Genomic DNA, 12,600 nt, shown 5'->3' with positions numbered 1-12,600 from the left:
TGTCTGATACTCCATTCATGCCATAGCATGTATAGAAGCATGCTATAGTTCAGGGGTTCTCAAAGTAGGGGGTCGTACGGTTAATACATGGGCGGTCGTGAGCTGTCTGTGCACCCCAAACTCCACTTTGCCTCCAGCATTTATATTTGTATTAAATCTATTTAAAAATGTTTTTCATTTATAAGGGGGGGTCACACTCAGAGGCTTGCTATGTGAAAGGGGTCACCTGTACAAAAGTTTGAGAACCACTGCTTTAGTTTTTTCCTGAGCTGTGATGTCAGTTTTTTCAATAGAAAAAAGCCATACCCCATAGTAAGCAGAATACTTGATCTGCACAATGCCTTGAATTGTAATGGTGCTAAATTGTTTCAAACAGCTCACAAAGCAGGGATCTTCTGTCCAAGGTCTGAAAATGTGAGAGGTTGTTATGCATGGACTAAGAGATGGGATTCTCATTTTTAAGTCTGATCAAATACCTACAATTTAGTTTTTATGTATTTCTTTTCCTCCTAATAGATTTACACGGATTGGGCTAATCACTATCTAGCAAAATCTGGTCACAAACGATTGATCAAGGACCTACAGCAAGATGTGACTGATGGAGTCTTACTGGCTGAAATCATCCAGGTTGTAGGTGAGTGAATTTCTCTTTTCCTGTTATGTACACGCCTACTTTGTCAGAGCCACAGCTTGTTTTTTCACATAAATATGGGGAAAATAAATAGAAACTATATGGAATTCAGATGATAATTCTGCCTCACAGGCTTTGATAATTAATTTGATAAAGCCTTATGTTAAGGGATTGCAGAAAAATATTTGACATTCTTGATAAGATCTCCTGACACAGCATTATCACCCAGGATAGCTGAAGGGAAAAAGCAGGTGATGAGCTTTTTTCTGTTAGGTGACTTGTAGCCTTGCTTGTTATCTTTTCGTTATCTTTGTTCCTGTTCGCTTTTTTAGACTGGTCTGGAAATAATTCACCAATACAATGGTGTGTTATATTAAACCTGCCACTTCTAGTTGGATCGGAAAAATCCCAGTGTGCAGTTAGGATTAGGGAAGGACATGATTAGTATATGGAAGAAAAGAAACCCTTAACAATCTGTTTTAAAATAAGGAAGTTCATTTATTGTCAGGATGGCCCCAGGCGCTAAAGGAACTGATGTCAATGGGAGTTGAAGGTTCAGATTGGGCCCTGTGCAGGGCTCCACATTCCCCCTGTTCTGGGTTCTTCATTAGTTCCTTTAGAGACTCATCCATCTGGTGTTTAGGCTATCACAAAACTATGGAGCTATGGAGAATGACAGAATCAGGAAGTCCATTAATAGGAATTAGAATGACTGTTGTTGACAACAAGACTGACAGACTTGAGATGCAAACGTAGAAGACAGTAGTGAAGTAACTAGACACCAAAGCTTGACCAGTTATTTCTGTTACAAATGCTGTGCAAAAGAATTAGAGCCCTGAGTTAAGTTTATGAATGTATGGGTCAGATATTCAGCTGACATAAATTGCCATAGTTTCTATTGACTCTAACTGAGCTAAATTGATTTTTACCAGATGAAGATCTGGCCCATACATACTGAACAAACAACATATTCATTGCTGTCTGAGCATAGCACTCTGAAAACTATCCATGTAATTACATATGTATAAAAATTTCGCATGAATTACTTATGTACCTGTGTATAACAAAACTCCATCCAATATCTATGTAACGGTGTATACCAACACAAATATTTTAATGGGGAGATTTTCAGAAGCATAAGGCGGAGGAAGGCACTCATCTCCAGTTGACCTTCAATGGGAGTTGGGCACTTACCTGCCTTTTGTGCTTTTTTAAAATCTATCCCTACATACATACAGTTACATATATGTAACAATGCTGCAGAAAATCCTGGAGTAGAAACATGCATATCAGAACACTACCAAAAACAGTGTATCAAATACTTGCATGCATATTTCCATGTGTGAATGCTCCCATATGTTTAAAATATATCCCTGTGAAAAAATTCAGAAGAGTTATTGTTTACTAAAATGCTTGATTTAATTCATCTTTGCATTTTTCTTCTTTTTCTCATTGCTGCTTTAGTATTTGGATTTAGAGTTTTAAGACACAGCTGTGAAAGGTTAATACCTAAGGTGAAGGATTTTCTTTTTCTTAGATTTTTTCCAAACAAAAGAAAATCCATGTTTAAACACACAAATTCCACTTTAATCCCCCAAATTGGCACTGAAAGGAAAATATTCATTTGCATCCCTTATGTACTGGCCTTAGGCAAGCTGCATCTCATTGTCACATTAGAAGTGGTAACTTCCACACATGAAAACAGCTTCAACTGCAGCTATAAAACCATGACCTGTCCTCATAAATAAGGATTTGTACTATGAAAGCTTCTGAATGGTAATTTCTTTTTCCCTTCTGCATGCAGTGTTCTCTGTTATGTGTGGTGGTGGGGTACGAGAAAGCAGCAGTACCACAGAGACATCTCTGTTCTTTTATGGGCATTGGTGGTGTATTTAGAGATTATCCCAGGTTAACAAAATCTTTTCAAGTGAATTTGTTGATTATGAACATTCCTTTTGGTCACTGCATGAGTTTTGTATTCAAGACTTAAATTGCTGCTTCAGTGCTAACGGTGATCTGCAAAGGGAAATATGTTTGTGCCTTTTTATGAAGAAAGAAGAAGAGCTTTTGAAAGGTTTTCTGTTCTCTTCTGAATTCTCTTTTCTGCCTTTTTTTGTTTTAAACATTAGAAATACAGGTCTTGTCTTCTCTTTTTTCCCCTAGGAAATCCTGTAGATGATTAGAGAACTGGTAGGATTATGCCATCAGAGATGCCATGTAGTTAAACATGATTAATTAAGAAGAGATGTAATTTTTATTCCGCTTCAAACTCTGTTTTTTTTAACATCAGTTTAGCTCAAATGCCTAAATAGCCCAGCTGAGAGAAGCTGTTGTTGTTAAGGATATAACGCCTCTGCCCTTTTGGGTAAGGGCTCAGAAAGCTCATGATCTACAATGAATCCTCCAGCAAAACAAGAGAAAAACAAGCTTGACATGTCTGATATTTCTAAGGAAAAACAAGCAGAACAAATCCTAAAAAAAATGTGAAGCCTTTGTTAAACTTCATAAGGAAGGGGAAAGGGCAGAAGTGCCTTTTAAGACCTTATAAAATCTGAGCTGTGTATTCTTCTTGTTGAGAGAGTTTGCTAAACTACCAGCTCTCCTTAACAGGCTTAGATTTTCTTCCTGTGGCACCTTTTCCTACAATTCTCCAAGTTGGTTAAAGTCTTCTTTTTTAAAGTCTACTATCCTTTTTCTGCTCCGCTCACTCCTTCCTTTCCTTAGAGTTGTGAAATCTATCATTTCATGATCACTTTCATCCAAATAGCCTTCAACCTTCAGATTCACTACCAATTGTTCCCTTTCTCCCCCCCATTAGTCAAATCAAGACTAAAATATCTGCCCCCCAGTTACTTCCTCCACCATCTGAAACAAGAAGTTGTCCCCACTACATTCCAAGAAACATCCTATTAGTGAGATTATCTCTTTGCATGTTGAACACCCCGGAGACAGTCAACTGTCACCACACATCAGGGCCATCAGAGTGAATTATTATCAAGGTTTACAAGGTCCCTCGTTCTGTGTACATTCCTGTCATTCAAAACCAGATGTATATTTCTGGAAAGAAAAGAAATCTGATTTAGGAATTTATAACTTGGTAACTTTCATTCACTTTTTATTATAACTTAGCATCCATATTTTGAAACAATGGGCAATTCTAAAAAATATTTGAAACTTGATAGGGATAAATTTGACACCTAAGAGCATAGATATGTAATCTTCAGATTTAACTACCAGCAATAGTGTGCTGAAATTATTTTGTGTGTTGCACAGTGACAGTTTGTCATAATATTCTCAAGTCAACTGGGAACTTTATTGACAAAATGCTAGGTTATTTTGGTTCAAAGGTTGCAAAGATTTACACATCTGTGTAACTTCATGTATATCCATAATCCCACTGCAGTCAATGGGACTGCTCCCATGTGTTACTGTTTGCAGAACCTGGATGTCAGATTGTAAACACTTTGGGTCAGGGAACATGTCTTTTGGGGCCAGGACTTACAAACAGTGAAATGCCATTGCATAGAGTGCTATGCCTTTCTTCACTTGGCCAGATAGTGGTACTGGTACTCTGAAAGGTGGAATATATACAGTAGTGTTGCGCTGGTTTGGGAGCACAGAGTTAAGATGTACATTGGCACTGATGATTTTGACATTGTGAATAAACCAACATAGTGAATGCATGTCTACACACACACACAAATACAAAGTGATATCAAGTCTAAATGGCAAAGAATCACACCTGAGAAACTGAACTTAAAAAACCGGAACTGGCAATCAAACTTTTGGCTTTTATTTTGTTTGAAGTTTTTACTGAGAGATCAGTGGAGCTGCCAACATAACCAAAAGGCGCTTTCCCCTCCTTGTCTCTTGGCCAACCATTTTTTAAAAAATTAGATACAACCACCACTGAACTATTTAAAAATGGATCAATTTACTGAACATAGGTGTTCCAGGATAATTATGATTCCCCTGTGATAGGGGAGGAGCTTCAGGAGACTCTTAACACTACACACCTGGGAAAAGCTCCAAGGGAAAAGAGAGAGAGTTTTCCTGTGAACTGTCAATTTCTTCTGTTTATCGAATCTAGCATTTTTTTAAGAAGAATGTAACATGATATTCCAAAAGTTACAAATGTAAGGACTGATGGAACAGAAATTCAAGTCCTTTCATTTAGGCACGGGAAAGGATTAAGTTGTTTGCTAAAACGGTAGCTAGCTTGAAAGATTCTGTGTTATATCCTCACACTACCCTGCACTACTTATAAATCTCTTTTGTTTCCATGATTGAAAGTCTATGTTAAGGTGACAGATTTCTACTACCATACTCACTAAGTGGAGCACTTCGATTGACAAAAGCATGCTCTACACTTACAAAGATGGGTCACTTACTCTTGTTGGCCTTGTATCGTCATTTTCTATAATATACTTTCACTTTGTACATTTTGTAGTACATTCTCTTGATCTTCTATAGAGATCTAAGTATTCGGGGTCTGCTCCCATTGAAGTCAATGGGAACTTTGTCATTGACTTTAATGGGAGCAGCATCAGACACTCAGTCTACTTTTAGAAAGCCATTTATTTAATAGCACAGAGTTCTTGGTATCTTAGTTTTCTTGATTGAAAGCAATTGCAATACTATTTTCCAAGCATGGTAATCTTCATAAATAATGGACAGTAATGTCCTCTTTTGCCAGACTGCTGCCTCTGTCACGTTAGTGATCCCTCAGTTAACACTGTTGCTTACTAAGGGCTAGTCTGTTCCTGGAGTTATTTAGGAATGGCTATTCAGGAATTTTCACCTGGACATATGTCAAATTAAACTAGAAAACAACTCCCCTATTCCAGAATAGATGTATCCAAATACACAACCTCTTTTATTCTGGAATAACTTTTTATGTGTAGAAAAGCCTTTATTACTCTCACCTTTGGGCCAGAAGGTTGTGGGTTTATGTTCCAAATCTGCATCTGGGCTCATATACAGTCAGGAAATGACAGAATCACAATTTATCCTGTGACTGAGACATTAAACAAAGATTTCTTCTGCTCGAGTCTGGATAGCTGTCCAGGTAAAAGTTTTAGCACTTTATGAACTGTATTGGCCAACACCCTTTTAAGAGGAAAAACAGGAAGAATTGTTGTAAGATCCAAAGATGTGGCTGAGGCATTGATTAATGCTTAATAGCTTTGTAACAAAGCTCTTTGTAACAAAGAACGTAACTCATTGTACAGTGTGCTGGTTACTTTTTGTATAAAAGGTTCTCTATATCCACCCATGTTCTGCTCTGTATGGTCCAAGGCAGTTTAGAATCATTCCTATCATAACTTTTCATGTAGTTTATTGAGTGTCATTTGTTGAGGATTTTTATTTTTGCAGGGAATGCATATCTATATCTGGGACACCAGCAGCTGCCTGACCAACAGATTTAAAGAACACTTTACAACACTTTGTGGTAGAGAGACCCTCTTTCCCCCTCATGTTTCCATATACTTTTGACTCTAATAACCTGTCTCACAGTATTATAATGTATGTGTCACAGAAGAAATAAAACGAGACCTTCCTTTAAGTTCCCTTCTCTCTCCTTTGATTCAGATTCTATCTATGAAAAAATGACTATTTCTGTTCATACTACTTTTATCACTGAGTTAAGCTGCTTTTGCTATGTCTAGCTTAATAAAGGGGAAGAGAGAAGCCATCAAACATCCTCAAGTGTATGCATCAAAAGTGGCAAAAGTCTGGAAACATTTAAAAATCTCAGGGTGAAATTCATTTCACTCTCATAAAAGCAATGTAATCTGACTATATATGGGTAAAGTGCCATGGGGGAAAATGGTGAAATATCTCTCCAGCCTTGGAGCTGTACTGCTATAAGCCCATAGTGTACAATGTTGGTTTTAGAATAATTTTAGGCCAAGCTAATGGTACAGAGACCCATTCTGTGCAGGGAAGAGCCTAGGAAGAAAATGAAAGCTTGATGGCACTGCAGTAAATAAGGGTTAACGGGAAAGACCCATGTAGTCCGGATTCTGAGGTTGCAGAATTTGTGATGGAGTTTACTTCCTGCTGAGAACTGTGCTCCAGAATCTGAAATTGTTTCAAGCTCTTATGGTTGCAGAGAGAAGCTCAAAATTGTGAATTCTGTAAGTGATGCAGTGTCATCTGCATGAGTCTGCAGAGAGCCACATTCCGCTGTTCTCTAGGCAAGCAGAAATGTACGGGTTAAAGTTCAGCCAGGCTACCACCAAAGGCGACTGCAACTACTGCTGAGCAAGCTGCCAGTATGCTCCTCTGCCATCTCTTCTAGCAGCTGTCTCTTCCACCTGCTATCCCTAGCTACCTGGAGCCACTGGGTGGTGTGGACAATGCTATGGGAGTTGAGGCCAGAGAGTAAAGCAGGAGAGAATGGTGGTGGTGGAAAAACTATCCTTGAAAATAACCATTGACAAATTTGGGGCCAGTGAGTATCTTCAGCTATGATCTATAGTTGTGTGTGCTTGTGGATGGAGGGGAACGGAATACATTATGTTTCTGTGACTTACAGAAGTTGCTGCCACAGAGTTTAGGGGTTGTTGGTAGGGAATTTGGTCCCATTCTGCTACAGAGTACACAGGACCCTGTTTATGGGAAAACTCTGAGCATAATCTAGTTCTTTTGTTCTATAGCCCAAAGATTTCCTCACAGAAGATATGTGACTACCAACTCCAATTATTTCTTCTAGTTTATATTGTATTGATACCTGTCCCATGATACCAAATCAGCAATATATACGCCTGTGCTTTAAAGGTGCCAAATGCACAAAGCAGAAGAGAATTATGCGACAAATGAGCTGAGAGAGAATTTAAACAGAAAAATGTGAATCAAATTAAAAACTATTTAAGAATGTTTTCTTAGATGCCCAAAGAAAGCACAGAGCCACAATTGGGAGAAAGCTACACTGGTTAAAAAACCTGTCTGGCTTAGTGGAGAAGTGAATGAAGCTATAATTTTTTTTTAAAAACACAACAATCTATAACAAATTGGAAAAGTGGGATGTTGATAGCAATGAATATAAATTACAAACTAGAAATTGTAGAAAATTGATAAGGGAAGCAAAAGGACACTAGGCGATGTCGATGGCCAGCAGAGTAAAGGACAATAAGGAGTATTTTAAGCATATTGGGAACAAAATGAGTCCTAGCAATGGTGTCCAAATGGTAGAATTGTCAATAATAATGCAAAAAGGCTGAAGTCATTGTAGTCAAATGTTTGGCTGCGTGTGTGTGTTTTCCCTGTGTGCTGTCCCAGCTCTGCACAGACAGTTGGCACAGCAATCTCGAGTGAACCACCCAATGACCACAAGATCCGTTAAGGTACGAAGGCATCCAGCCAGGTTTATTGTTGAGGAAGCACGGTAATAGCACCTGGCAGACTCCATGAGGCTACTAAGACATGTATGCCCCTGACAATGGATGCAGCTCAGTCAGTGGCAGGACTTTCCGCTGCCCCCTAAGCTGGTGAAAGATACTCCCTCTGAGATACATTTTTATACCCTGATATAAACAAGTTATGTACTGTCATTCTGACCTTATCTTTTAGGAGGGGTCAGTGTGTTTCTGTTATCCTTGGGGAATGTTTTTGTACCATGCTTGATATCAGGATGTTCTGGTACCACTTGATATCACGATGTGTTTGTGTGAGTACTCTGTGCTTAGCACTTTTTAGGAATGTGTATTTCTGCAATATAAGCACTGTTCTTGCCAGATTCTGTGAGCAGGTTCTGCCTCATAGCAGGTCTCTGATACAAGGGCTTATGTCTCAGGCTCTCTTCCTACTTCAGTCATCAGTAAATATTTCTATTCTGTGTTTGGAGGAAACAAAAAAAAAACCAAAGCAACAAAAAACAACCACCCCAAAAAACAAAAATACTACAGGTTTCAGAGTAGCAGCCGTGTCAGTCTGTATTCGCAAAAAGAAAAGGAGTACTTGTGGCACCTTAGAGACTATCAAATTTATTTGAGCATAAGCTTTCGTGAGCTACAGCTCACTTCATCGATGAATCCGATGAAGTGAGCTGTAGCTCACGAAAGCTTATGCTCAAATAAATTTGTTAGTCTCTAAGGTGCCACAAGTACTCCATTTCTAAAAACACTACAGTTGATATATTGATAGATGATGATGATGAAATACTTTCCATTTCAACAGTAATTCAGGAGGATGTTAAACGGTAGCTACTAAAGTTAGACATCATCAAATCAGTGGATCTGAATAATTTGCACGCAAGGGTTTTAGAAGAGCTGGCTGAGGAGCTCTCTGAACTGCTTATATTACTTTTTCAATAAATCTTGGAACACTGGGGAAGTTCTAGAGGACTGTGAGAAAGCTAATGTACAAAATCTGCAAAAATATAAACAGGATTACCTGGGTAATTATAGGCCTGTCAGCCAGACATCAATACCAAACAAAATAATGGAACAGCTGATACCGGACTCTATTATTAAAAAATTTTAAAAGGGTAATATAATTAATGCTAATAACATGGGTTTATGGAAAATAGATCTCATCGAACTAACTCAGTATCATTTTTATGAGATGATAAATTTGGTTGATAAAGGTAACAGTGTTGATACAACAGACTTCAGTAAGGCATTTGACTTGGTACCACATAACATTTTGATTAAGAAACTAGAATGATACAAAGTCCACATGGCACACATTAAATGGATTAAAAACTGACAAGTCTCAAAATATAATTGTAAATGGGGGATCATCATCAAGTGGGTTTCTAGTGGGGTTTCGCACAGATTGATTCTTGGCCCTACGCTGTTTAACACTTGTCTTGGAAGAAAACACAAAATCATCATTGACAAAATTTGCAGATGACCAAAAGAGTGGGGGAGTGGTCAATAAAGAGGACAGGTCCCTGATACAGAGCGATCTGAATCGCTAACTAAACTGGGCACAAGCAAACAACTTGCATTTCAATATGGTAAATATGTAAATCTAGAAGAAAAGAATGCAGCCATACTTGCAAGATGGGTAATTATATCCTGGGAGGCAGTGATTTGGAGAAAGACTTGGGGGGTGGGGAGGTGTCATGGTGGACAATTAGCTGAACATGAGCTTGCAGGAAGATAGAGGCCTAAAGAGCTAATGTGATCCTTGTATGTATAAACAGAAGAATATGGAGTAGGAAAAAAGGGAACATATATTATCTTTGTATTTGGCATTGGTCAACTGCTACGGGAATACTGTGTCAATTCCACACTTCAAAAAGGTTATTCCTAAATTGGAGAGGGTCAGAAAAGAAAGAGAATGGGTAAAGGATTGGAGAATGTGCCTTACAATGGTAGATGCCAGGAGCTCAGTCTATTAGTTTATCAAAAAGAAGGTTAAGGGGTGACTTGATCACAGTCAGCGCCTACATGGGGAATAGAAATTTGATGATAGAGGGCTCTTCAATCTGGCTGGCAAAGGTATAGCAAGATCCAATGGCTGGAACATGAAGCTAGACAACTTCAGACTAGAAGTAAGGTCTAATTTTTTAACAGTGAAGGTAATTAACCATTGGAACAACATACCATGTGTTGTGGTGGATTCCCCATTAATGGAAATTTAAAATCAATATTGAATGTTTTTCTAAAATATATACTCTAATATAGAGAGTTTTTGGACTCAGTTAATTCAGGGAAGTCCTACGGCGTGTATTAGATAGCTGTCGCTACCTCAGATTAGATGACCACAGTGGTCCCTTCTGGTCATCAAATCTATGAATCTATGATATGCACATACACTTTATGAAATGAATGATCCCTGCGCGCACCCATCTACACACATGTGTGTGTGCACCTACGTGCATGCACACACACCAGTGATGCAGTGCAGTACCCAGTTTTTAAGCATTTGGTTGCATAAGGAGTTACCTGTCACTTTAAGAAATGTCAGCCCAGTTGTCTCCTTTTGAAATGATGATGACCGTGCTCCAGCTGTCTCTGGAGGAATGACCCATGAGAAAAATCCAGCCACTGCATGGGTCTCAATGTTTCACACGTTTGCTTTGATTGGACAACTACAATCTTAGGCCACTTGATTTAGCTAGCAACAAGTGCTCTGGAAATAACTGGTACAAGTGTCCTCACTACGCTTTTTGCATTACTTTTTGTATTTGTTTCTCAGCAAATGAAAAGATTGAAGACATCAATGGCTGTCCAAAGAACAGATCTCAAATGGTAAGTGGCAAAGCAGCAGTGCATGTGTGTGTTACTCAATTCATAATAGGTATGACAGTTAATTTAACTGAGTGTTGTGAAATGCTTGCACCAATATAATAGAGGGGGAAATCTGGACTGTTATTAGAACTAATGATCCATTTCTCATCCTATTGAAGTCAAAAGGAGAAGATAGGATCTGAATCTATTAGCACAAGGTACATAACTTTTCTTTCTGTGATATTTTAATGTTTTTGTGATACTCTGTATAAATAAGAATATACAAAATGTAAATACTGTGCTTTTATTTGAAAACAGTTTTTACAGAAGCAGGAAAGTAGATGTGCAACTGGCTTTTTGTCAAGGTTGCTCCAAATAAAATTAAGAATTTCAAGGCTAAAGGACTACGATCTCTTAGGCTCTATTAAGATCATCTCGATATTTTAGGTCCTTCCCAAAAGACAGAATTTTTTCATATATTAACAGTGGTTACGCCAAAATAGAAAAGAATTTGCAAATGTGTCTTTGGAAGTTGTAATGAAAAAGTTAAAATGTCTATTGTCTTTTTTGATTCAGTGATGGGTTTTTATCTGTAAAATGTTCTCACTTATCTGGTTTGTATTTAATCTTTGAAAACAAGCACCAAAAGATACAGTAGCAGAACTCAAAGTATACAGTACATGATGAGTATGTTTGCTATTAGGGACAGTGCAGTTAATATTCTAGACAAGATATTTGAGAATATTGGCAGTAATAAGATTATTTAAAATGTACTGTAAGAAGGAAATTATTTAATTTATGATATTTTAAACAGATGCCTTTGTTCCTCTGTATTTTTATACAGAATCAATGTGATGACATTAAATCTAAAATATGTACAAATTACAGCTGGATACTGAATTTAGGATTATTTTAGTATAACTTCTATACCATTTTTTGTGTGTGGTTTTAGTTCTTAAATTTTTTTGCTGTGTGTTCAATTTGTTTCTATCTGGTGATGGAACCCACTGAAGGGTTAAGGGTTTGGCAGCAGTTTTCCATCCCAGAGCCTGAAACTGCTTTGTGTTTTACTATTCCATCTCCCTCCCCCCGGTCTTTGAGGTTATCCTCTTTTTATCCACAGAGCAACCACTCCTTAAAAAGAAAAACATCTTTACAGATTTATCTTTGCTACTTTTACTCCTTGGTAGAGATTGGCTGCTATTCTTGCTGTAGCCACAGCAGCTGTCTAAAGTATAAATAATTGAGGAAACTTTCAAGATCAATGTAATTTAATGTTTCACAAGTGTATTGTAAGAACTGAATTTCATTCATGAGCTACAGGCGATACCAAAATACATTAAAAAAATCCATTACATTGTAACTGAAAGTTAGATTAACTCACTTTTTCTCTATGAACTAAAGTATCTGTTCTGGTGTTTGCAGCCAGAGCTGACACCAAGGGTTGTTGCATAAGTCAGGTTTGGACATAATGGTTGTCAGCGTGCGTGCTAGAGCAGGAGCTGCGTAACATGTGAAAAGGGGGTATTCTTGCTTCACTTCCTGCTCCAAGGTACTGACCCTGTGCTGGTGTGTGCAGAAGGATGGACTGGGGCAGGGCTGTCTACCCTGTCCCACTCCGTTTAGGATGCTTAGCACCATAGTCAGTGCGGGACACTCCAGTTCTTTACCAATGGAAACACAAAATCATCATGGCTGTCCCTTGCATTGATGTGCATATCCATGGGGTTATCCATGATTGAACACTAAAGGCCAATGTTTATCAGTGTCTGTGCTCTAAGAATA

General features: G+C 38.1%; 1 protein-coding gene across 5 annotated transcripts in view; it reads left to right on the top strand.

The window, feature by feature from the left end:
- The window catches only part of NAV2 (neuron navigator 2), a 678,242-nt gene that overhangs the window by 435,293 nt on the left and 230,349 nt on the right, over nucleotides 1-12,600 (top strand). For all 5 annotated transcript variants that reach the window (XM_073347852.2, XM_073347851.2, XM_073347849.2 and 2 more), the window contains 2 exons: nucleotides 517-634; nucleotides 10,784-10,836. In XM_073347852.2, coding sequence (XP_073203953.1) covers nucleotides 517-634; nucleotides 10,784-10,836 — 171 coding nt within the window. The remainder of the gene's footprint in view (nucleotides 1-516; nucleotides 635-10,783; nucleotides 10,837-12,600) is intronic.

This window comes from Lepidochelys kempii, chromosome 6, assembly GCF_965140285.1.
Source record: "Lepidochelys kempii isolate rLepKem1 chromosome 6, rLepKem1.hap1, whole genome shotgun sequence".
NCBI classification, from domain to species: domain Eukaryota; kingdom Metazoa; phylum Chordata; order Testudines; family Cheloniidae; genus Lepidochelys; species Lepidochelys kempii.
This window is presented reverse-complemented; position numbering and strand designations above follow the sequence as displayed.